Genomic DNA, 26,668 nt, shown 5'->3' with positions numbered 1-26,668 from the left:
ACGGCATCCTGTCTCTTCAAGATGCCGGCCAACTCTCTTCAGTAAAGTTAAAATTTACTGTTTGCCTTCATTTTGTTTTTGCAGTAAATGTCTCGATCGCAAGTGGCAGTGCACTGACAAAGTCTGCGATGGCATCTGTCTTGGGGTTGGTGAGGCCCACTACATCACTTTCGACGGGCTGAAGTACACGTTCCCAGGCCAGTGTCAGTATGTGCTGGTTCAGGTATGGAAACTCTCTGTGGTTCGACAGTGCGTTCGAATGACCAAAGTGTGCGTTGACAACCGTGTTTGTCTTTGTCAATAGGTGCAGGAGTAGGCCATTCGGCCCTTCGAGCCAGCACCGCCATTCAATGTGATCATGGCTGATCATTCTCAATCAGTACCCCGTTCCTGCCTTCTCCCCATACCCCCTGACTCCGCTATCCTTAAGAGCTCTATCCAGCTCTCTCTTGAATACATTCAGAATCCAGCTCTCTCTTGAATGCATTCAATGCTTCACCAACCTGCAATGTCAACTCTGTTTCTCTTTCTACAGACCAACATTTTTTATTGATGTTTCAATTATCAATGTGTCCCTTCTTTATTTTTCTCAAATAAACTAAACCTTACTATATGTTTCTCTGCCATCACCACCCCCATTGTTATCTGTAAACTAAATAAATACCTTGTTTAATAAAGGAAGATGGGAATAGGCCCAAAACGTTGTTTGTCCATTCTGTCCACAGATGCTGCCTGACCCGCTGAGTTCTTCCAGCACTTTGTGCTTTGCTCTAGATTCCAACACCTGCAGGTCTTTGTGCCTCTGTGTCTGATTTTCTTTTTGTCGCTCGTGATCATGCTCCCTTGGCCGGCCATCTTGATCCTGCGCAGAAGTAGTTTTCCTTGACTCACATTTTCCTTGCCTGTGGCCGTCTCAGGGAAGTGGCTCTTACCTACATTTTGGAATAATTTTAGTTGTTTCCCTTCTTTGACTTTTGACGTTTTTCGTAACTTGTAGGACAGCTGTGGCGGGGATGAAGGAACGTTTCGCATCTTAGTGGAACACAGCGGCTGTGGGTTGCCAGGAGAAGAATGTTCAAAGGACATCACGGTGTTATACGATGGCGGAGAGCTGGAGCTGTTTGCGAGAGAGGTGCGTACAGAGATCACCTCCTCTTCTTAGAGCAATGACGCTTCTGGCTTTGCTCCAAGTGTGTGACCAACCTTCTCCAACCTATCTCATTACCGACGTTGGACTTTGTCTTTGGAACATTAAAGGGCCTGTCCCACTTAGGCGATTTTTTAGGCGACTGCAGGCAACTGGTCTGTCACCACACGGTCGCCGGGGTGTCGCCTGTACGGCCGTGAGTCGTCTCCAAAGAGGCGTAGCGTTTTTCTGGTCACCGCTGGATTTTGAAATGTTAAAAAGTTTTCGGCGTCTGTTGGTTTGATGCCAATGATCGTAGCTTGATATCTCCTAACGTAGGCTTGTATACACTGGAATTTAGAAGGATGAGAGGAGATCTTATTGAAACGTATAAGATTATTAAGGGGTTGGACATGTTAGAGGCAGGAAACATGTTCCCAATGTTGGGGGAGTCCAGAACAAGGGGCCACAGTTTAAGAATAAGGGGTAGGCCATTTAGAACTGAGATGAGGAAAAACTTTTTCAGTCAGAGAGTTGTGAATCTGTGGAATTCTCTGCCTCAGAAGGCAGTGGAGGCCAATTCTCTGAATGCATTCAAGAGAGAGCTAGATAGAGCTCTTAAGGATCGCGGAGACAGGGGGTATGGGGAGAAGGCAGGAACGGGGTACTGATTGAGAATGATCAGCCATGATCACATTGAATGGCGGTGCTGGCTCGAAGGGCTGAATGGCCTACTCCTGCACCTATTGTCTATTGTCTATTGCTGTTGTTGGTTGTCACCAGGTGACGTAGGTTGTCGCCGGTGCCGACTTCAGTGAATTCCATTGGCGACTACCTATGTCAACCGGCGTCAGGTACCGGCGTCAAAACCGGAGGCCAAAATGACGTGAATTGTCTTCAGTTGTCGCCGACAGGGTCGTAGCTTGTCGTAGCTTGTCCCGGGTAGACGTAGGTTGACTTCAGTTGATGAAGGTTGTCGCCTGTGTGGTCGTAGGTTGTCGTAGGTGCGGTCGTAGGTGGACGTCCTAAGTCGTGACGATTGGGTCGCCGGTTGTCGGTAGCTTGCCGTAGCTTGACGTCGACTAGGTGGTAGGTTGTTGTAGCTTGTCGTAGACATTGTCCTAGGGGGGGGGGGGGTTCCAGTCGCCGGCTTTTCGGCGACCTGCTACAACTATGACATTCGCCAGCAGTTGCCTAAAGAATCGCCTAAGTGGGACAGGGGCTTAACGGTACAATGCGGCAGCACTATATTCTGCACTCTGGTATTTTGTCTCTTCACTCTTCCTGTTGTCCTTGTGTATAGGTGCATTGTATTTATGTATAGTATGAATTGGAAAGTGCTGGAGTAACTCAGCGGGTCAGGCAGCATTCCTGGAGCACATGGATAGATGACCTTTTGCGCCAGGACCCATCTTCAGACGTTCTTCAGGTTCTGAAGGGTCCAGACCTGAAACTTCACCTATCCATGTCCTCCAGAGATGCTGCCTGCCTGTTACTCCAGCACTTTGTATCGTTTCTTGGTAAACCAGCATCTATATTCTTGTTTCTACTCTATGATATTAATTGGATTGTATAATAGTATAGTATGGATTGGATAGCAATATTGATTGGATATAAGTGTAGTATTGATTGGATGGCAAGCAAACAAAAGCTTGTAAGGTTGGTACACGTGACAATAATAATAAACGTGAACGACAACACTTAGACTTTTATTTCTTCACTGATAATCTTAATCTTTTTTGATTAGGTGTTTGTCAAAAAGCCATTTAATAATGGAGAAGACTTGCAGATATTAAATTCTGGTCTTTACTACATAATAGTACTGGGTAAAGAGATTTCTATCATGTGGGACAAAGGCACTCGCATCTCCGTACAAATGAAGGGGCAGTACAAGGTAAGTAGACTTCAGTGATTTACTTGGAACATCGAACAGTAGAGCACAGGAACAGGCCCTTTGGCCCACAATGTCTGTACCGAACATGATGCCAGGATAAACTAATTTCCTCTGCCTGCACATGATCCATATCCCCTCCTGTTCCCTGCATACCCATCGCCAGTGTTGAAGTGCTAATGTTTTAGGTGTCGGAGCTGTCACTGGTGCCGGGAGCGGCCGCTGTTAAATTCCCCGCTAATTAAAAGTCCCCGCTGTTTATTTTTGGCTTCTTTTTCCAGAGGGGCTGGAGCGGCGCTCCGGTGAGCTCCGGCAGCACAGCACCCCTGCCCATCGCAGCCTGGCCACTCCCTCTTCTCCCCTCTCCCATCGGGCAAAAGGTACAGAAGTGTGAAAACGCACACCTCCAGATTCAGGGACAGTTTCTTCCCAGCCGCTATCAGGGAACTGAACCATTCTACCGCGACTAGACAGCAGTCATGAACTACTATCTACCTCATTGGTGACCCTCAGAATATCTTTGATCGGACTTTACTGGCTTTATCTTGCACTAAATGTTACTCCCTTATCATGTATCCATTATCACTCTGAATGGCTCGATTGTAATCATGTATTGTCTTTCCGCTGACTGGTTAGCACGCACCAAAAGCTTTTCACTGAACCTCGGCACACATGACAATAAACTAAAACTACAACTGATCTAAAAGCCTCTTAAACCGCTTCCTGTTTTATTTCTTCCCTCCATTTCTCCTTCCTTTCTCCTCTTCTCTCCTCCCCTTCTTCCTTCAGTCTTCCACCCATCCATTCCTTCACTAAACTTACTCTTTCATTTATTTTCTGTAAAACAACTAGAGACCATTTAAAACACTGCCTTACAATCAGCCACAACCAAATGCCAACCACTTTGACGTTGGGGAGAACAGTCGGGAAATTGTACTTTTATGTGGAAGTGGTTACAGTAATAGTCTCAAGACAATAAAAGACAGATAAATGACTAAATGGAAATTATCAAAGGCAGATAGAGAGAAAATGTTTTCACGTACAGGGAGTGCCAAAATTAGTGTCTGCAAAAATAAGCTGGAACCTAATAAATCTAATAAGGAATTTGGAATAAAGTACTTTAACCAGGGAGTGGTTAGAAGTCTTTGAGTTTGGAGAGAACAGTCAAGTGAGGACATTAGCATGTGTTTATGTTATAGTTATCATTCCTTTCACATATTGTGCAATTCTATATAATGAAATCAAACATCAGGCGGCATACAAATATACTTGTACAATTCATTGTTTTATTGCTGTAATCATAATTCACTTTGGGCCATTTAATCTAAAGATTCTGAAGCAGCTCTCTGCAAACACAATGAATCATTTTTCCATCATTGTCCATTCCTTCCTATTTTTTCCCTTCTTATCAGTTTCCAAATACTTCTAAAATGTGCGCTGTCACTACCTTTTAATCTTTATGTATGGTATTGTACTGCACTGTCATTCCCTGTCTCTGTTTTACATTTGTATTGCACTATGGCCCCCACTCTGGGAGGCCCCCTGTTTCGTCCCATTCGTTGCATGATCTGTAAGGAGTGGAATGACAAATAAACTAGACTAATAAAGGATATAATAGAGAAATGGAGGATATTTAAAGGTGAAATTTTGAGAGTACAGAGTCTTTATGTCCCTGTTCGGTGGAAAGGAAAGAATAATAATTTGAAAGAGCCGTGGTTTTCCAGGGAAATTGGACACTTGGTTCGGAAAAAGAGGGAGATATACAATAAATATAAGCGGCAGGGAGTAAATGAGGTTTTTGAGGAATATAAAGAATGTAAAAGGAATCTTAAAAAGGAAATTAGAAAAGCGAAAAAAAGATATGAGGCTGCTTTGGCAAGTAATGTAAAAGTAAACCCCAAGGGGTTCTACAGATATGTCAATAGCAAAAGGATAGTGAGGGATAAAATTGGTCCATTAGAGAGTCAGAGTGGACAGCTATGTGCTGAGCCGGAAGAAATGGGGGAGATATTAAACAATTTCTTTTCTTCGGTATTTACCGAGGAGAAGGATATTGAATTATGTGAGGTAAGCGAAACAAGTAGAGTAGTGATGGAAATTAGGAGGATTAAAGAAGAGGAGGTACGGACACTTTTGAAGAATATAAAAGTGGATAAGTCTCCAGGTCCTGATAGGATATTCCCTAGGACATTGAGGGAAGTTAGTGCAGAAATAGCAGGGGCTATGACGGAAATATTTCAAACGTCATTAGAAACAGGGATGGTGCCGGAAGATTGGCGCATTGCGCATGTTGTGCCTTTGTTTAAAAAAGGTTCTAAAAGTAAACCTAGCAATTATAGACCTATTAGTTTGACGTCTGTGGTGGGAAAATTAATGGAAAAGATACTTAGGGACAATATATATAATTATTTGGATAATCAAGGCCTGATTAGAAACAGTCAACATGGATTTGTGCCTGGAAGGTCATGTTTGACTAATCTTCTTGAATTTTTTGAAGAGGTTACCAGGGAAATTGATAAGGGCAAGGCTGTGGATGTTGTCTATATGGACTTCAGTAAGGCATTTGACAAGGTTCCACATGGAAGGTTGATTAAGAAGGTTAAATCGTTGGGTATTAATAGTGAGGTTGCAAGATGGATTCAACAATGGCTGAATGGGAGATACCAGAGGGTAATGGTTGACAATTGTATGTCAGGTTGGAGGCCAGTGTCTAGTGGAGTGCCCCAAGGATCTGTGTTGGGTCCACTGTTGTTTGTCATTTACATTAATGATCTGGATGATGGTGTGGCAAATTGGATTAGTAAATATGCAGATGATACTAAGATAGGTGGAGTAGTTGATAGTGAGGTAGATTTTCAAAGTCTACAGAGAGACTTGGGCCTTTTGGAAGGGTGGGCTGAAAGATGGCAGATGGAGTTTAATGCTGATAAGTGTGAGGTGCTGCATTTTGGTAGGACAAATCAAAATAGGACGTACAGGGTAAATGGTAGGGAATTGAGGAATGCAGTGGAACAGAGGGATCTGGGAATAACTGTGCATTGTTCCCTGAAGGTGGAATCTCATGTGGATAGGGTGGTGAAGAAGGCGTTTGGTATGCTTGCCTTTATAAATCAGAGCATCGAGTATAGAAGTTGGGATGTAATGTTGAAATTGTACAGGGCATTGGTGAGGCCGAATCTGGAGTATGGTGTGCAGTTCTGGTCGCCAAATTATAGGAAGGATGTCGACAAAATGGAGAGGGTACAGAGGAGATTTACTAGAATGTTGCCTGGGTTTCAGCACTTAGGCTACAGAGAGAGGTTGAATAGGTTGGGTCTTTATTCTTTGGAGCGTAGAAGGTTGAGGGGGGACTTGATAGAGGTTTTTAAAATTTTGAGAGGGACGGACAGAGTTGACGTGGGTAGGCTTTTCCCTTTGAGAGTGGGGAAGATTCCAACAAGGGGACATAGCTTCAGAATTGAGGGACAAAGGTTTAGGGGTAACATGAGGGGGAACTTCTTTACTCAGAGGGTTGTGGCTGTATGGAATGGGCTTCCGGTGGAAGTGGTGGAGGCTGGCTCGATTTTATTATTTAAGAGTAAATTGGATAGGTATATGGATAGGAGGGGATTGGAGGGTTATGGTCTGAGTGCAGGTAGATGAGACTAGGTCAGGGAGAATGGTCGGCGTGGACTGGTAGGGCCGGACAGGCCTGTTTCCATGCTGTAGTTGTTATATGTTATATGTTATATATGTTAAACCAAACTTTTGTTAAAAAAATAAGTTAACCGAGAAATATTTAAAGTTTAGAATAATTTGCCAGCATAACGCTTAGTTTAACTTGGCATCCTGTTTGGCACAGACATTGTGGGCCAAAGGGCCTGTTCCTGTGCTGTACGGTTCTGTGTTCTATAACACTGTGATAGACAATACGTTAAAATTCCTATTATATTTCAACTGAAATTATCTATATTAACTGCAATTTTATGCAAACGAATGTCATTTGCTTTCTTCAAACTCCTACTCTCTGAAATAGGGTAAAGTCTGTGGATTGTGCGGTAATTTCGATGGAAATAAAAATAATGATCTTCTGAGCAGTGCAAACCAACTTGAAGTTGACCCCTTTGACTTTGGGAATTCATGGACGGTGAAACATTTGTGTGCTGATTCCATCCAGGTAATCGCTCGACCCCGTTCCTATGTTGCCGTCCTGTTAGCAGGGTGCGTTAGAGTAAGAGTTGTCTCAAGCTGATTCTTCTCACACTTCTTTCACTTCCCAGGCACCCGCTCCGTGCAGCGGAAACAGTTTGAAGCAAGCAATGGTTGAGAACTCTTGCGACCTTATCAAGAGTAACCTGTTCAGCGAGTGTGCAAAGCTGGTGAGTGAGAATCCTTCCGAACATGGGTGAACAAGGCCATGGCCAGAAAAAGAGAGTTATTGCCAGGACTAGAGGGTGTGAGCTATAGGGAGAGGTTGAGTAGGCTGAGTCTCTATTCCTTGGAGCGCAGGAGGATGAGGGGTGATCTTAGAGAGGTGTACAAAATCATGAGAGGAATAGATCGGGTAGATGCACAGAGCCTCTTGCCCAGAGTAGAGGAATTGAGGACCAGAGGACATAGGTTCTAGGTGAAGGGAAAAAGATTTAATAGGAATCAGAGGGGTAACTTTTTCACACAAAGGGTGGTGGGTGTATGGAACAACAGCCAGATAAGATAGTTGAGGCTGGGACTATTCTAACGTTTAAGAAACAGTAAGACAGGTACATGGATAGGACAGGTTTAGAGGGATATATGGACCAAATGCTGGCAGGTGGGACTAGTTTAGCTGGGACATGTTGGCCGGTGTGGGCACGTTGGGCCGAAGGGCCTGTTTCCACACTGTAGCACTCGATGACTATGACTCTATAAGATAGCTTGAACGTGCAATTATTGCCACTCACCAGGAACAGGCCCTTCGGCCCAACTTGTCCATGGCGACCAAGATGCCCCATCTACACTAGTCCCACCTGCCTGTCTTTGGCCCATATCCCTCTAAACCTTTTCTGTCCGTGTACCAGTCCAAATGTCTTTTCAATGTTGTTCTTGTATTTTATGCCTGTGAAAGGAGATGGGGGAGAGACCTGTGCCTTTCCTGATGTGCGGGTTGAAGGCGTCCATGCTGTAATTGTGCGGGTATGTTTTGTCAGATCGACCCTCTGCCGTTCTGGGAGATCTGCGTGTACGACACCTGTTCCTGTGACTCCATGGGAGAGTGCCTCTGCCTGTGCAATGCCATCGCGGCCTACGCACATGAGTGTGCTCAGCGGGGCATGCTGGTCCAGTGGAGGACTGACAGCCTGTGTCGTAAGTAAACTGGGAAGCTGCAGAATAACCAGCTCCTGACAGAGACGCAAAGAAATAAGTCCATATGCCATAGGAGCAGAATTAGGCCATTCGGCCCATCATGTCTACTCCGCCATTCAATCATGGCTGATCTATCTCTCCCTCTCAACCCCACTCCCCTGCCTTCTCCTCACAATCCCTGACACCTGTCAAGGATCAATCAATCTCTGTCTTAAAAATATCCTCAACGGCCTCCACAGCCGTCTGTGGCAATGTATTCCACAGATTCACCACACTCTGACTAAAGAAATTCCTCCTCATCTCCTTCCCAAAAGTACACCCTTTAATTCTGAGGCTATGACCTCTAGTCCCAGACTCTCCCACTAGTGGAAACATCCTTTCCACATCCACTCTATCCTGGCCGTTTATTATTCTGTACGTTTCAACGAGGTCATCCCTCATCCTTCTAAACTCCAGTAGGTACAGGTCCAGTGTCTTCAAATGCTCATCATATGTTGACCCAATCCTTCCTGTGATTATTCTCGTGACCCTCCTCTGGGCCTTCAGTTCATGTGATAGTAGCAGAATTAAGCCATTCGGCCCATCGAGTCTACGCCATTCAATCATGGCTGATCTATCTTTCCCTCTCAACCCCACTCTCCTGCCTTCTCCCCATAACCCATGACATCCGTACTAATCAAGAATCTGCCAATCTCCACCTTCAAAATAACCATTGACTTGAACTCCACAATTGTCAGTGGCTCAGCTCAGTTTTGGGATCAGGAATCCTGCTTAAATTAGAATCACTTGTTGTTCCCAAACTTGTCTCAAGCTCGACGACCATGGCTGATATTGGCAACAAACTACAGGAGGTTGTTGCCACTCCAAGTTGGCAAAGCAATTCCTGATTGTTCTTAAAGTAAATATTATTGTCAGATGAGTTGGGAGTGGGATATTTTGAAGATAACTCATGAAAATTCTTTGAAACCAAATTCATCCAAAGACATACACGATTTCCTTTGTTATCTGTCCGTGGCACCAGAATTGATTGGAGCACCACATTCAACGCATAGGGAGAGATTATTTCATCAAATATTAGAGGGCATAGCTTTAAAGTGAGAGGGGCAAAGTTTAAAGGAGATGCTGAGGGGCATCTTTTTTACACAGTAGGTGGTGGGTGCCTGGAACACGCTGTCCAAAAGGGCAGGTGGTGGAGACGGATACGTTGTGTTTAAGAAGCCTTTGGATAGACACATGGAGATGAAGGGATATGGATCACGTGCGGGTAGATAAGGGATGGTCTTGACATCATGTTCGATGCAGGCATTGTGAGCCGAAGAGCCTGTTCTTGTGCTGTACTGTCCAATGTTCTGTGTTGTAAATCGAACAATTTTAAGTCGTGAATCTTTTATTCCGGTGGGGGAGATTCCAGCCTCCATTAATCCCCCCTTTATTTGTTTGCTGTTCTGGTTTGGGGTTCAATGGAGACCTGTTCATTGTAAGCTTTGACCCCCATGGCCGATAGCTGGCACACTGCTGGGATGTGATGTGATATGATGACTGGTGTTCTATTCCTGCCCGTTGCAGCCATGAGTTGTGATGAACGAAACGATGGACACGCAGAACACGTGTGTGAGTGGAGATACAACGTGTGTGCTCCCGCCTGCCCACGCACCTGCCAGCACCCACGCCAGGACGACTGCCCTGTCACGTGTGTGGAAGGATGCCACGCATATTGTCCCGCAGGTTGGTTTGGAGAAGAATCGTGGCGTCAAATGTAGCACCTGCTTTGAACTATGGAAAAATCTCAGATACTGTCGTTTCATCCTCACCATTCACAATGATCACAAAGACCACCATATAACAACATTATTGTACCACAGCAATATTTAAAAGACATTTGAACTGGGACGTGGATAGGAAATGGCTCAGAGGGATATGGGGGAAATTGCTGACAAATTGGACTACTGTAGATGGGCCATCTTGGTTGGCATGAACGAGCTGGGCTGAAGGGCCTGTTTCCGTGCTGTGTCACTCGATCACCCAGTCTGGATTTCACCCACTTTCAGATTCAGCAGCAACAGTACAAATATACGCAACAGAATCAGTCACAGATTTAATAGGAACCTGAGAAGCAACTCTTTCACACAGAGGATGGTGGGTATAATGGAATGAGCTGACAGAGCAGGTAGTTGATGCAGATACGATAGCAACATTTAAAAGACGTTTGGGCAGATACATGGATTGGAATGTTTTAGTGGGTAATGAGGCAAATATGGGCAGGTGGGACTAGCATTGATGGGGCATCTTAGTCGGCATGGACAAGTTGGGCCGAAGGGCCTGCTTTCACGCTGTGCGACTCAGTCACTGATCTGTGGCAAGGCAGCATATTGTTAAAAGCAGAATAAAATAAACAGAAGGTGTGAGACAAAAGGATTGAAGAGTTCTGACTTCTGAAGCTAGAGGTAGGAATGTAGGTGGAAATCAAAGGAAGTTAGATAGAGCTCTAGGGGCTAGTGGACTCAAGGGATATGGGGAGAAGGCAGGCACGGGGTATTGATTGGGGACGAGTAGCCATGATCACAATGAATGGCTTCCTCCTGCACCTATTTTCTATGTTTCTATGTAAGTTTCTACAGCTTTTTAAATTGACCTGAACCGAATGATTTGACAAGTGGTCGGCAGCAGAACCATTTATCTTTTTCTTTTGCACTAATGTATAGGAAAAATACTGGATGAAAGTTCACAGATTTGCGTCGATCCTGGATTGTGCCCAGTTTGTGTCCATGAAGGACGGCACATCGCAGATGGACAGATGATCGTGGTCAACAACGGAACCGACCACTGCCAAAACTGGTAGGCTCTCTCCCTCAGTCTGCTCTGCTGACCCTCCCACACGCACCTCACTGGTTGTGTGTGTGTGTGTGTACCAATTTATTGATTAGTACCAGTGTCAGAGGTTATGGGTAGAGGGCAGGAGAATGAGGTTAGGAGGGAGAGATAGATCAGCCATGATTGAATGGCGGAGTAGTCTTGATGGGCCGAATGGCCTAATTCCACTCCTATTCCTTATGACTGGGCTACTGGTTGGGATTACAAAAAAAGACACAAAGTGTTGGAGTACCTCAGTCCAAACATCTGCCTAAACAAAAACCCCTCTTCTCCCCTCACTTATGGCAACCTATTACCTGCCAGACTTTGTCCCACCCTTTCTTTTCTGCCAACTTTCTTCCCCCCCTCCTCTCCCCCCCCCCCCACCTCCCACCAAACAATCAGTCTGAAGTACGGTGCCAACCTGAAACATGACCTATCCATGATCTCACGAGATGCTGTCTGACCCACTGAGATACTCCAGCACTTTGTCTTTATTTGTAAATCGGAATCTGCAGTTCTTTATTTGTACTGTTTGGGATCACTAATTTAAGATTAAGATTAAAACTAAAACAAATGATAAAACAGTGGTGTATTATGATAAGAATCGACGAGTGAGACGGGCTAGCATACAACATATGGCCGCTTTACTTCAACACCACCAGCTCTAATACAGGTATCCCACAATGCTTTATACCTGGAACTATGGCAAGGCTCAGCTGCCAAAACACAAAAACTCAAATGGTAAATACACCACATTACCCCCTTTTAAAAATGAAGGTAATCATAAATAACTGAAATTAGCAAGTGCCTTATTACTAACAATAACCATTCTCAAAGTTACTACTATGCAAAGTTACTTGTTATCACTAGAGACCCTCTTGTAGTTTTAACATGTCTCAGTCCATCTGTGTGTTCATATTAATGAAAACAACTTAAACAACTAAACAGTCCTTCATGCCGAACATTTCCTTTTTTTTTTTAATGAAGCTTAAGGGACATAGCGGTCTGGAGGCTTCCTGACCCTTGATGATCGGCGTGGACTCAGAGGCGCAGCAGCTGCAGCTGTACTGTCCACAGTCCCTGGCTCGCTGCATGATGACATGTCCTCCGGCTGTGCGGGTTGGCTCGGTGCAGAAGTGTCAGTGGTTGAGTTTTCAGTGTCCTGATCCAGTCCATCTCCCATGACTCTGAATCTCAGCTGATCTCCATGTCTCCTGTAGGTGATGTCGGTGTCTCCTCCTTGTACTTTGTAAGACACCGGTCCTGTTTGTTCCACTATGACTCCAGGAATCCATTTGCGTCCTCCCCCAGCCGTATTGTATAAATACACTGGGTCAGCCACTGAGAAACACCTGTCTGCTGCACGGAGGTCATGGTGAAACTTCTGCTTGTACTGTTTTTTACGAACAGCGGCTGCTGTGTCCGGACGGATGAAATCCAGACGGGTGCGCACGTGTCTGTTCAGAAACAGGTCAGCGGGTGACTGACCAGTAGTGCAGTTTGGTGTGGTGCGATACTGCACCAAAAAGAGGGAGACCCTGTCCTCCACATCCATTGCGGTGTGTGTCAGCTTTTTCATTCCACCCTTGAATGACTGAACGTACCGTTCTGCCAGGCCATTCGAGGCAGGGTGACCAGGAGCACTTGTAGAATGAAGGATTCCATTCTGCTGCATGAAGTTTTTAAACTCCTCTGACGTGAACTGCGTTCCATTATCCGTGACAATGTGCTCCGTCAATCCATAAGCTGCGAACAGTCTTCTCAGTCGTGTGATAGTGGCTTGTGATGTGATGCTAGACATTTTAAACACCTCCAACCACTTGGAGTAAGCATCCACCACCAACATGAAAGTGTGTCCCAAAAATGGACCAGCAAGGTCTATGTGTGTCTTTTCCAGCTCTGGCCAGGAAATTCCCATGGATGCAAAGGCACCTGACGAGGCATCCTCTGCTCCAATTGACATGACTCACATGCTCTGCAAACTTGCTCCACCTCTGCATCAACTTTAGGCCACCACACGTACTTGCGTGTTAGTGCTTTCATTTTCACAATTCCTGGATGGCCAGAATGCAGCTCCTTTAACACAGTTTTTCTCAATTTTTCAGGAATCACCACTCTGGTGTCCCACAGGACACATCCTCGCTCTACTGAAAGTTCACATCTACACGTGTGGAAAGCTTTCAGAGTCTCATCCACTTCAGCAGGCCAGCCGTCCATGACAAATTTCAGCACCTTTGACAACACGTTGTCTGTGCGTGTTGCACGTGCCACTTGGTCTGCGTTCAGTGGAGCCTGCTCAAGATGTTCAGTTAACAGTGTGTATACGCTGTCAGTGACGGCTGTGGTCCCTGCGTCGTTTGTGTCAGGCAGCGGAACTCTTGAGAGGCCATCTGCATTACCATGTTTCTCTGAAGCACAGTACTCAATGTGATAATCATAGGCAGAGAGAATCATTGCCCATCTTTGGATTCGAGCTGCAGCCATGGTGGGCAGGCTTTTGTGTTCTCCAAACAGTGTTAGCAGGGGTTTGTGATCAGTCACAAGTTTGAATTTCCTCCCCCACAGGTACTGGTGAAACTTCTTTACACCAAAAATGAGCGCCAGTCCCTCTTTCTCAATCCGAGAATATTTCTTCTCAGCAGGGGATAATGTGCGTGATGAGAAGGTGATGGGGCGCTCCTCCCCTGTAGGCATTTTGTGTTGTATGACAGCTCCAATGCCATACGCTGAGGAGTCACAGGCCAGAGTGAGAGGAAGCTTTTGGTCATAGTGCACCAGGATCTTGTCACTTGTGAGCAGCGATTTGCACTTGTCAAAAGCTTTCTGCTCTCGACTTTTCCACTCCCACGACACCTGGTCTTTCAGCAACCTGTACAGGGAAGCAAGCACGGTGCTTTGGTTGGGCATGAACCGTCCATAATAATTCACTAGTCCCAAGAAAGCTCTCAGCTCTTTCACACAGGTGGGGGCTGGTGCATCCTTTATTGCTCTGACTTTCTCCGGTGACGGCTGAATGCCCTGGCTGTTTAACACATGACCCAAGTATTCGATTTGTTTCTTTCCAAACTCACACTTTGACTCCCTGACTCTCAGTCCGCTCTCCAGCAGTCTCTGTAGCACTTTATGCAGGTTTTGCAGATGCTCTTGTTCAGTTTTTCCTGTGATGAGGAGATCATCCAGATACACCACTACATCCAGATCTTTCATGAGGTTCTCCATGATTCTTTGGAAGATGGAGGGTGCTGCGCTCACACCAAAAGCCAGTCTGTTATAGACAAATAAGCCTCGGTGTGTGTTAATGGTCAACAGTTTTTTTGATTCATCCTCCAGAAGTACCTGCTGGTACGCTGAGGCGAGGTCGATCTTTGAAAACACTGTTCCTCCACTGAGGGTTGCCATCAGCTCCTCTATCCGTGGCAAGGGATAAGTCTCTGTGGTGGCAGCTTGGTTTACAGTGAGTTTGTAATCTCCACACAGACGAATGGTATGGTCCTTTTTTTCAACAGGAACAACGGGTGCTGCCCATTCACTATGTTTGACTGGAGTAATTATGTTGGCCTTTTCCAGTCGGTCCAATTCAGCCTCCACCCGTGCTTTCATGGCAAATGGCAGTGGGCGGCTTTTGCAAAACTTTGGGCGGGCCAGAATTGTTGCTTTGACATCACGCAGAGTGCCAAGTTCATCTTTAAACACTTCAGAGTGTAACTCCAGTACATCCTGTATTGATGTCAGGTGAGGCATTTCCTTAATATGCTTTATGTCTTCCTGATGAGACTTGTCACTGGCATGTTTAATTTCTTTCCAGTTTAAGGTGAGCTTTTTTAACCAGTTCCTTCCACACAAAGCTGGTCCTGCTCCCTTTACCACAATCATTGGTAGCTGCTCACTCTGACTCTCATAGCTGACAGTGGCTTCAAACTGTCCCAACACAGGAATAACCTCCCCTGTGTGTGTTTTAAGTGGTTGCTTTAAAAAGGTGGTCTGAAACAGCTCCTCTGAGATAATGCTCATGGCAGTTCCGGTGTCAATTTCTAGTTTGACTTCTTTGCCATTAACCACAAAACATGCCCGGTATGCTTGTTTACAGTTGTTGCCATTTACTAATGAAAACATGGGCAACACTATTTCTTCTGCCTCCACATACTTTGTGTTTTTATCAGTCTGTCGTTTATATCTGCTCTGTGTCGGTGCCGCCGCCACTTTTCCTCTGCATGCCCTTTTAATATGCCCGGTTTTACCACAGTTGTAACACTTTGCGTCTTTAAAGCGACACACCTGTGGGCTGTGATTTTTGCCGTTACATCTGTGGCAGTTCCTCCCCGTTTGCTTAGCCGTGTGCGCATCCACTTTATGCACTTGGTTCGGACGTACCTCGTGTCCCCACAGCTGCTGCGTGTCTCTCTCCGCAGTCTCCATGCTGAGGGCGACTTCAAATGCCCGTGCAAAAGTCAGGTTGGACTCCGACAACAGCCGGCGCTGGCTTGCCTCGTTACAAATCCCACTGACAAAACGGTCACGAAGCGTCTCGTTCAACGTCGCTCCAAACTCACAGTTAACTGCACACTGTTTCAGCTCCGCAACGTAACTGGTCACAGACTCGTCCGCCCGCTGGTTGCATCGGTTAAAGCGGAATCTCTCCGCGATAAGTAATGGCTTGGGTTCAAAATGAGTCATTAAAATGTTCACAATGTCGCCGTAGGACTTATCTTTTGGCTTCAGCGGCTGCACCAGGTTCCTTAACAGACCATATGTAGATGCTCCCATCACACTTAACAGAGTACCCACTTGCTTCTCCTCTACAATGTCGTTAGCCTCAAAAAACTGCTCTAAACGTTCCACATACGCCGACCAAGACTCCGACTTCGGGGCGAACTCCCCTATGGAACCTATGATAGGCATTTTCTGCTTGTTTTATCCTCGTCGCCAACTTTAACTGTGGTGTATTATGATAAGAATCGACGAGTGAGACGGGTTAGCATACAACATATGGCCGCTTTACTTCAACACCACCAGCTCTAATACAGGTATCCCACAATGCTTTATACCCGGAACTACGGCAAGGCTCAGCTGCCAAAACACAAAAACTCAAATCGTAAATACACCACAAAAACGCTAAGTGATATTCAATACCTTTAAGTCTCATAAAAATAATTTTTAATAATAACGATATGAATTCTTAAATGGTTAATTAGCATCATTTTAATAATTTTTTATTTGGTGTCTGTGTGTGTTTGTGGCAATTTGTGTCTGTATGTACTGATGTATGAATTTGTAACCTTGTGTGTCAATTTGTGTGTGTGTACTGATATGTGCAATTGTAAGCATGTCTGTGTGTGTGTGTACCCGTTAGTGTACATGTGTTCAGGTATTAGTGTGTAGACTGATACGTACATTTATAAGCATTGGTGTGTGTCAATGTGCATATGTACCGATACATTTGTAACCAAGTGTTAATGTTTATGTTTGTATGTGCATGTGTGTTAGTGTGTGTGTGTATACTAATATATACGTTTGTAGGCATGTGAGTGTGTGTTATGTGTGTGTGTGTACTAATATATACTGTACATTAGTAATCATGTACTGATGAATACCAGATCAGGTGGAGAAAGACCAGGGACTGTGGACAGCATTCGTGAACAGACGCTAGCCTGTGTAACACGCTCACAAATGTATTGACGTGTGTGTGTGTGTGCTGATATATACCTTTGTAAGCCTGTGTCTCTGTGTGCGTTAATATGTGTGTGTACTAACATATACATTTGTGACCGTGTATGTGTGTATGTGCTGCTGCGTACATTTGTAAGCACTTGTGTCTGTATTTAGGGTGTGTAAAGATGTACAGCTGAGAATTGCTGAGATATCCTCCACTGTGAGCAGCACTGGATTGCCAGATGCCTGCTACCTCCCCACCACCGAGCTAATTCTATCAATCACGCCCCTGCCTGGATGAGACATTTCCCAGCAAACAGGGAGCTGAAAGAGGCGAACAGCTACACCTATTGGGCCACTGTGACGAGACACCCTGTTCTGAGCTGTGGCCGACACGGCTGGCTCAGTACCACCATGAAACTCCAACAATCCACCTCCCGACTCTTTGAAAATCCCATAGGTTCAGTATCTTGTACAACGGGTGATGTGACCCGGTGATGTCCCTTTAAACTTACAGGATCCTCATTCCCATTAAACTCATTAGGGTCCCATATCTTGCACTCTCCTTAAACTTGGTGGGTTTACCAGAAAATGTTTATAATAGCATCTAACTTCTAAAACAAAAAGTGAATTCAAAGTCATTAGTGAACGCCTAATACTCCAGGATATCTCCCAGTCTGGCTGGACTCAAGTCTCGGGCCAGGTGTTTGTCCGAGGTGTTTGTTAATGTTCTCCTGACGAAGACCAGATCAGGTGGTGAAAGACCAGGGGCCATGGACAGCACCAATCAACAGACTCCAGCCTGTGGGAACAGCAATTGTGTAAATCCCCATTGCGGCAATGTTTGCATGTATGGGATTTTATGACTTTTCTAAGAATCACGAGTGTTTACTTTTCACATGCACTGACAGTGGGGCAATGCCATTCTTACTTGCTGAGGTTTACCAGGCCTACAATCGCAAAACACGTAAACAAAAATACAATAAAACAGTAATGCCAATACTGGTGCAAACCCCCCCCCCCCCCCCCCCCAAGTCCTTAGTGCAATCAAAGACAATCCATAACCACAGTTGAGGTTGGTGTTCAAGTGCCTGATGGTTGTGGGGAAGAAGCTGTTCCTGTACCTTCTTCCCGGTGGTCATTGAAATGAGAGCGTGGCCAGGGTGGTGTGAGTCTCTGATGATATTTGCAGCGGTGTAAGTGGTGGTGCATTAACTGGTGATTCAATCTGTAACATACACTCTTTCTCTTCCACCGTGCTTCCCCAGCCATTGCGTTGGAACGTCCTTGCTTTGCACAGACTGCCCCGGGCCAGTTCCAACCCAGGAGGCTTTCCCAATGCAGTCAGAGGAAACGCCCAAAGTGGTCAACGGTTGCAACAGGGTAATGGAGCTGGTGTTCGTGGTCGACGGCAGCAGGTCCTTCTCCAGGAGCGAGTTTGAGGACGTGAAGAGGTTTGTACTGTCCATGATGGAGCAGATGCAGATTGGCCAGTCCAACATCCGGGTGGCCCTTCTGCAGTTCCACTCGCGCATCAGCAAGCAGTTTGACCTGTGGGAGAAGAAGAGTGTAAGGGAACTGAAGATGTTGGTGAGGACGATGGGCTACATCGGCGGTTCCAAATCTAACCTGGGAGAAGCTCTGAAGTACACGTCAGTTCTTGTGTTTGGAAAGGACTCGAGGAAGAAAGTGCCCAAAGTGGCCATACTTGTGACCGCAAGTGCCTTCTCCACCGTGGACAAAAAGCCCCTGCATTTCATTAGCAAGAAAAAGGTGACGGTGATCACACTGGGCATTGGGGCAGCGATCGACCAGAAGGGAGTAGGCATGATCACAGACAAGTCCCCCGGAGGGAAGTCGTTCTTTTTGAAAGACGTTGCTGACCTGAAGGAGGCCACGAAGAGCATCTTGGACTACATGTGCAGTCGTGGGGCCAGTCCCCCGCCCCCTGCACCTCCAACAACAACAGCGAGGACCGTGCCTGCCACAGCCGCACACATGCTCCCCACCCCAACGCCCGGCAAGGAGACGGGTCGGGAGGTGGTCTTCCTGCTGGAGGCCTCGGACAAGGTGGGAAAGGACAACTTCAACAAGACCAAAGAATTTGTCATTAAGATGATCGAAAAGATCCAGGTGACGGTAGAGCCCGCGCACGTGACTGTCGTCCAGTACGCAGACACGGTGAGCGAGGAGTTAGTCTTCACCGCCACCCAGAGGCGCTGGGAGGTGAATGAGAGAATCAGGAGGATGCACTACCACGGAGGGAAGCTGACCAACACGGGCAAGGCTCTGCAGCACGTGATCGAGACCACGCTCAACACCCACAACAGGGAGGAGGCCCCCGACCTGGTATTCATGATCACCAGCAACCCTCCCACAGACAACATCACCAACCCCTTCAACACGGTCACGGAGCGGCAAGTGAAGCTGATCCCTATTCTGGTGGGCCCCTACATCAATGTCGACATATTCCCACCCCCCATCGTGCACACCACCTACCAGCACATCACTGAAATCACCAACAGAGTTTACCAGCAGTGTTGCCAGCCCATTCCATCAACTCCAGCCACCACGACAGGCCCAATCATGCCCCAAGCAGGTGAGATGATCAGTAACCCAACTATGGAGACAACTTATGGCTCTATTTAAATTCACCTTTAATTTACTGCACATTAAACCATTAACCTGTTTATGGTCCACCAAAGTTGCTTTATCTTTTACCCAGGGAAGGGGAATCAAGAAGCAGAAGGCAGAGGTGGGGGTATGGAGAGAAGGCAGGTACAGGATACTGAGTTGGATGATCAGCCATGATCATATTGAATGGCGGTGCAGGCTCGAAGGGCCGAATGGCCTACTCCTGGGCCTATTTTCTATGTTTCTATGTTTCTATGTTTAAGTTGGGAGGGGAACGATTTAAGAAGAATCTGAGGGGTATATCTTTCCACACAGAGAGTGGTGGGTATATGGAACCAGCTGCCAGAGGAGGTAGTTGAGGCAGGTACTATTTAACTTCTCTCCTGAGATGCTGCCTGGCCTGCTGAGTTACTCCAGCATTTTGTGAACAGGTACTATTTAACATCATTTAAAAGGCATTTGGACACATACATGGATAGGAAAGGTTCAGAGGGGAATGGGCCAAACACGGTTTAGGTGGGACTAGCGTAGACGGGGGGGGGGGCACCTTGGTTGGCAATGTGCAGTGAGTAAATGCAAAAGTGGGATAACGTAGAACTAGTGTTGGTGATCGATGGGCGGTGTGGACTTGGTGGGGCAAAGGGCCTGTTTCATGCTGTATCTTTCAATTCAATCGCAGAGTCTTGCTGAGGTGTGTGGTGCTCCTTAGAACACTTTGGAATGAAAGTCATTCATGAACGTTTCACAGAGGAATGTCTTCCAAAATGAGTTGACCGCTCGCTCAGGATTGCACGCAGAATGTTTGGAGCAAGAGTATAATTCTGCCACTTCCCTGCAGGTCTGTGCGCCGAACCAATGGATATCATCATCCTTCTCGACGGCAGCGACAATGTGGGAAAGACCAAGTTTGAGGAAATGAAGAGCTTTGTGAAATCATTCACGCGGAAGGTGAACGCAGGTCAGTGGAGGAAAGGGGCAGCCTTGCAAATGAGAACAAGCTACTGATCCAAGCAGGATTCCATCAATGATTTGATGATACTTTTTTTGTCATGTGCACCTCAGCACTGTGAAATTCTTTGGGTTTTTTTCGCATGTAAAACCATACAGCAGACTTCTCCCGGACAGTACCACGTTTCCGGCGCGACAAAGTTTCAAAAGTTCTCAGTACCGTCTTATCTCCTCACAGCGGCGAACCGGGCCTGCCATCACACATGGCCGCAGGCAGCCCGCCAGGTCCCACTTTGTTCTCGGCGGTCCCCTACCCTCTTCGATCCCCTCAGGGGGTATGGGAATAAGGCAGGAATGGGGTACTGATTGAGAATGATCAGCCATGATCACATTGAATGGTGGTGCTGGCTCGAGGGGCCGAATGGCCTACTCCTGCACCTATTGTCTATTGTCTATTGTTCTTGGCGGTCCCCTCTTCGATCCTAATGGCCCCCCCGATGGGTCCCCAACTGGGATCTTAGTGGCCCTTCACTGGGCCTCTCTCCAATCTCGGTGGCCCCTGCCCAGTTGCGTGCAGCCCCCCCTCCTCCCGCATGCCAGATTGTTCTCGGTGCCTCGCTGGTCATTCGGCTCCGTCGCGTGGCACGTCCCTGGTAAAAAAAAAATCAAGGCGGTAAAATGAACTAATAGTGAAACCGGCACAACTTGCCACTTGCAAAACTGTGTTGTGGAAAATTCTTTTCCAGACAAGACATTAAGGTAGATTCTCTCATCCAGTCTGAGTAATCATCCCTGCCATCCCTGCCTTGGGTCCTTTTCAGAATGGCAGGCAGTGACTAGTGGGGTACCGCAAGGCTCAGTGCTGGGACCCCAGCTATTTACAATATATATTAATGATTTGGACGAGGGAATTGAATGCAACATCTCCAAGTTTGCGGATGACACGAAGCTGGGGGGAAGTGTTAGCTGTGCGGAGGATGCTAGGAGGCTGCAACGTGACTTGGATAGGTTAGGTGAGTGGGCAAATGCATGGCATATGCAGTATAATGTGGATAAATGTGAGGTTATCCACTTTGGTGGCAAGAACAGGAAAACAGACTATTACCTGAATGGTGGCCGATTAGGAGAAGGGGAGATGCAACGAGACCTGGGTGTCGTGGTACACCAGTCATTGAAAGTAGGCATGCAGGTGCAGCAGGCAGTGAAGAAAGCGAATGGTATGTTGGCATTCATAGCGAGGGGATTTGAGTATAGGAGCAGGGAGGTTCTGCTGCAGTTGTACAGGGCATTGGTGAGACCACACCCGGAGTATTGCGTACAGTTTTGGTCTCCTAATCTGAGGAAAGACATTCTTGCCATAGAGGGAGTACAGAGAAGGTTCACCAGATTGATTCCTGGGATGGCAGGACTTTCATATGAAGAAAGACTGGATAGACTCGGCTTGTACTCACTGGAATTTAGAAGATTGAGGGGGATCTTATAGAAACTTACAAAATTCTTAAGGGGTTGGACAGGCTAGATGCAGGAAGATTGTTCCCGATGTTGGGGAAGTCCAGAACAAGGGGTCACAGTTTAAGGATAAGGGGGAAGTCTTTTAGGACCGAGATGAGAACGTTTTTTTTCACACAGAGAGTGGTGAATCTGTGGAATTATATGCCACAGAAGGTAGTTGAGGCCAGTTCATTGGCTATATTTAAGAGGGAGTTAGATGTGGCCCTTGTGCCTAAAGGAATCAGGGGGTATGGAGAGAAGGCAGGTACGGGATACTGAGTTGGATGATCAGCCATGATCATATTGAATGGCGGTGCAGGCTCAAAGGGCCGAATGGCCTACTGCTGCACCTATTTTCTATGTTTCTATATTTCTACCATCGCATTGACAGTGTGCAACAGTGTGTTTTCTTTAAGACAAAAAGGTGCCAGCATGCATCTCAATTAAAAATTAATCTGCATTTATCAACAATTTTGCTTCCATCAATATACCCCCAACTTACCTGATGGAACCATTCTCCATTCCTCTTTTAAGCTACCTGACTTCCTCATCCGGGGAACCGTGGTTACAATGGCCACCCTTTAGGATGGTCATAGAGTCTTTAAAATATGTAACAAGGAAGGGGGTCATTCAGCCTTGCTGTGTCCATCAGGCCCTTCCTGCAAACTTGCAAGAGTTGAAACCAAGATTGGTGAGGGCGGGGTGGGTTGGTGGAGGTAGTTGGGGAGGGTAGAGGTGGAAGGGAGGGTACAGGAGGGACGGAGGGAAGGAGGGACAGTGGGTGAAGGGAGATGGAGGAGGGAGGGACGGTGGAGGATTGGGGGAGGGAGGGAGGGTAGACAGGGAGGGGGGGTTGGAGGATTGGGGGAAGGAGGGAGGGTAGACAGGGAGGGAGGGTGGAAGATTGGGGGAGAGAGGGAGGGTTGATAGGGAGTGAGGGTGGAGGATTGGGGGAGGGAGGGAGGGTAGATAGGGAGGGAGGGTTGGTAGAGGATTGAGGGTGGGTGGATGGAGGGTGGAGGGAGGGTGGAGGGAGGGAGGAAGGCTCACTCTCCAGTTTAAAATGACCTGTGATATTTTTGAAGCTCCACTGTTGTTCTAGTGTTGTTTGTACATCTCGCTTGCTGGACACAGTCTAGAAAAAGCTGTACTTTGCAACTGTTTTTGTCGCCTTCCTCGAGTCGCAGGGCCAGATGCGACCCGTATCTCCATCCTGCAGTACGGCAGCGGCAATACTCTGGAGCTCACCTTCAACAGAAACCAGGAAAAGGAGAGACTTTTGGATGTGATCGACAGTATCCAGCAAAGAGAGCCTGGGCCAAGTCAGATAGGTAAAGATGCTGCAGTGTTAAAGTCCCACCCTCTAGTCATAGAGTTGTACAGCACGGAAACTGGCCCTTCAGCCCAACTTCCCCATGCGGATCGTGATGCTCATCTACACTCGTCCCACCTCCCTGTGCTTTGACCCATATCCCTCTAAACCTTTCCTACCCATGTACCTGTCCAAATGTCTTTTAAATGCAGTACCAGCCTCCTCCAGCAGCTCGTTCCATATACCCACCACACTCTGGGTGGAAAAAGGTTGCTCCTCGGGTACTTCTTAAATCATTTCCCTCCCATCTTAAATCCATGCCTCCTGCTTCTTGACTCCCTTACTCTCGGTGAAAGACTGTGCATTCCCCTTATCTATTCCCCCTCTGTAAGATCACCCCTCATCCTCCAGCGCTCCACGGAATAAAGTCCTGGCCTGCCCAACCTCCCCCCGTAGCTCAGCCTTCGAGTCCTGGCATCATCCTTGCGAATCTTCTCTGCACTCTTTCCAGCTTAATTCCTTGAATTTTTCAGACATACGATTTTGGCATTTGACGCGTCTTGAAATTCGCGTTTGGGAACGGGGGAGCGGGCCCTGGTAATGTCTTTGTAACGTTCTGTAGGAATGGCACTCACCTTTGCTGTGCAGAATGGCATAACTGAGGCAAATGGAGCAAGGGCTGGCGTACCAAAGGTCGCCGTGGTGATAGTCGCCGGCAGGTCCATGGATGATGTTGTACTGGCATCGAGGGACGCCACCCTCTCAGGTACGTCACGCTAGTTTATTGCACTGAAGCCAGACCATGCTTCAAAGCAGGTGCTACCTCTCAGTTACACTAAGGCCCTGGCTGTTCCTCCGCCGGTTTTAATCATTAGTTATTAGTTTATTGTCACGTGTACCCAGGTTTCCACAAGTTCACAAGTTATAGTTGAATTAGGCCATTCGGCCAATCGAGTCTACTCCGCCATTCAACCATGGCTGATCTCTGCCTCCTAATCCCATTTTCTTCCCTTCTCCCCATAACCCTTGACACCCGTTCTGATCAAGACTTTGTCTATCTCTGCCTTAACATTATCCACTAGCTTGGCCTCCAAAGCTCTCTGTGGCAATGAGTTCCACAGATTAACTACCCTCTAACTAAAGAGGTTCCTCCTCACCTCCTTTCTAAAATTCTGAGGCTATGACCTCTGGTCCCAGACTCTCCCACCAGTGGAAACCTCCTTTCCACATCTACTCTATCTAAGTCTTTCATTATTCTAGGTACAGTGAAAAGCTTTTGCTGCCTGCTAACCAGTAAGTGGAAAGGCAATACATGATGGATTAAAGGCAGATAAATCCCCAGGGCCAGATAGGCTGCATCCCAGAGTGCTTAAGGAAGTAGCCTCAGAAATAGTGGATGCATTAGTGATAATTTTTCAAAACTCTTTAGATTCTGGAGTAGTTCCTGAGGACTGGAGGGTAGCTAATGTAATCCCACTTTTTAAAAAGGGAGGGAGAGAGAAAACGGGGAATTATAGACCAGTTAGCCTAACATCGGTAGTGGGGGAAAATGCTAGAGTCAGTTATTAAAGATGTGATAGCATTACATTTGGAAAGTGGAGAAATCATCGGACAAAGTCAGCATGGATTTACCAAAGGCAAATCATGTCTGACGAATCTTATAGAATTTTTCGAGGATGTAACTAGTGGAGTGGATAAGGGAGAACCAGTCGATGTGTTATATCTGGACTTTCAGAAGGCCTTCGACAAGGTCCCACATAGGAGATTGGTGTACAAACTTAAAGCACACGGTATTGAGGGTTCAGTGTTGAGGTGGATAGAAAATTGGTTGACGGACAGGAAGCAAAGAGTAGGAATAAACGGGTCCTTTTCGGAATGGCAGGCAGTGACTAGTGGGGTACCGCAAGGCTCAGTGCTGGGACCCCAGTTATTTACAGTGTATATTAATGATTTGGACGAGGGAATTGAATGCAACATCTCTAAGTTTGCGGATGACACGAAGCTGGGTGGCAGTGTTAGCTGCGAGGAGGATGCTAGGAGGCTGCAGAGTGACTTGGATAGATTAGGCGAGTGGGCAAATGCATGGCAGATGCAATATAATGTGGATAAATGTGAGGTTATCCACTTTGGCGGCAAGAACAGGAAAGCAGAGTATTACCTGAATGGTGACCGATTGGGAGAAGGGGAGGTGCAACGTGACCTGGGTGTCATGGTGCACCAGTCATTGAAAGCAAGCATGCAGGTGCAGCAGGCAGTGAAGAAAGCGAATGGTATGTTGGCATTCATAGCAAGAGGATTTGAGTTTAGGAGCAGGGAGGTTCTGCTGCAGTTGTACAGGGCCTTGGTGAGACCGCACCAGGAGTATTGTGTGCAGTTTTGGTCTCCTAACCTGAGGAAAGACGTTCTTGCCTTAGAGGGAGTACAGAGAAGGTTCACCAGATTGATCCCTGGGATGGCGGGACTTACATATGAGGAAAGACTAGATAGACTGGGCTTGTACTCGCTGGAATTTAGAAGACTGAGGGGGGATCTTATAGAAACATATAAAATTCTTAAGGGGTTGGAGAGGCTAGATGCGGGAAAATTGTTCCCGATGTTGGGGGAGTCCAGAACCAGGGGTCACAGCTTAAGGATAAGGGGGAAGTCTTTTAGGACCGAGATGAGAAAACATTTCTTCACACAGAGTGGTGAGTCTGTAGAATTCTCTGCCACAGAAGGTAGTTGAGGCCAGTTCATTGGCTATATTTAAGAGGGAGTTAGATGTGGCCCTTTTTGCTAAAGGGATCAGGGGGTATGGAGAGAAGACAGGTACAGCTACTGAGCTGAATGATCAGCCATGATCATATTGAATGGCGGTGCAGGCTCGAAGGGCCGAATGGCCTACTCCTGCACCTATTTTCTATGTTTCTATGTTTCTGATTACAATTGAACCGTCCACAGTCACACATGGTAAAGGGAATAACGTGAATAACATTTAGTGCAAGATGAAGCCAGTAAAGTCCAATCAAAGGTAGTCTGACTGTCTCCAATGAGGTAGGTAGTAGTTCATGGCTGCTCTCTGGATGTGGTAGGATGGTTCAGTTGCCTGATAACAGCGGGGAAGAACCTGTCCCTGAATCTGGAGGTGTGCGTTTTCACACTTCCATACGTAGCTTTTGCCTGATGGGAGAAGGCAGAAGAGGGGGTGGCTGTGTGCAACTCGTCCTTGACTATGCTGGTGAGACGGCCAAGGGTAATAGATGTTTCAGAGGAGTAAGTGAGGGGCTATGACACAGCCATCACGTATTCCTCAAACATTTTCACTTTCACAGGCAGAGATAGATAGATTTCTTGATTAGTACAGATATCAAGGGTTATGGGGAGAAGGCAGGAGAATGGGTTTGAGAGGGTAAGATAGATCAGCCATGATTGAATGGCATAGACTTGATGGGCCGAATGGCCT

At 46.6% G+C, this 26,668-nt stretch overlaps 1 protein-coding gene across 2 annotated transcripts in view; it reads left to right on the top strand.

The window, feature by feature from the left end:
- Nucleotides 1-26,668, top strand: part of vwf (von Willebrand factor) — a 102,136-nt gene that overhangs the window by 34,110 nt on the left and 41,358 nt on the right. For both annotated transcript variants that reach the window (XM_078419903.1, XM_078419902.1), the window contains exons 20-31: nucleotides 85-223; nucleotides 998-1,132; nucleotides 2,874-3,020; nucleotides 7,033-7,173; nucleotides 7,277-7,375; nucleotides 8,183-8,339; nucleotides 9,906-10,064; nucleotides 11,042-11,174; nucleotides 18,110-19,440; nucleotides 20,314-20,433; nucleotides 23,102-23,245; nucleotides 23,849-23,992. In XM_078419903.1, coding sequence (XP_078276029.1) covers nucleotides 85-223; nucleotides 998-1,132; nucleotides 2,874-3,020; nucleotides 7,033-7,173; nucleotides 7,277-7,375; nucleotides 8,183-8,339; nucleotides 9,906-10,064; nucleotides 11,042-11,174; nucleotides 18,110-19,440; nucleotides 20,314-20,433; nucleotides 23,102-23,245; nucleotides 23,849-23,992 — 2,849 coding nt within the window. The remainder of the gene's footprint in view (nucleotides 1-84; nucleotides 224-997; nucleotides 1,133-2,873; nucleotides 3,021-7,032; nucleotides 7,174-7,276; nucleotides 7,376-8,182; nucleotides 8,340-9,905; nucleotides 10,065-11,041; nucleotides 11,175-18,109; nucleotides 19,441-20,313; nucleotides 20,434-23,101; nucleotides 23,246-23,848; nucleotides 23,993-26,668) is intronic.

This window comes from Rhinoraja longicauda, chromosome 23 (genome assembly GCF_053455715.1).
Source record: "Rhinoraja longicauda isolate Sanriku21f chromosome 23, sRhiLon1.1, whole genome shotgun sequence".
Taxonomy (NCBI): Eukaryota; Metazoa; Chordata; class Chondrichthyes; order Rajiformes; family Arhynchobatidae; genus Rhinoraja; species Rhinoraja longicauda.
This window is presented reverse-complemented; position numbering and strand designations above follow the sequence as displayed.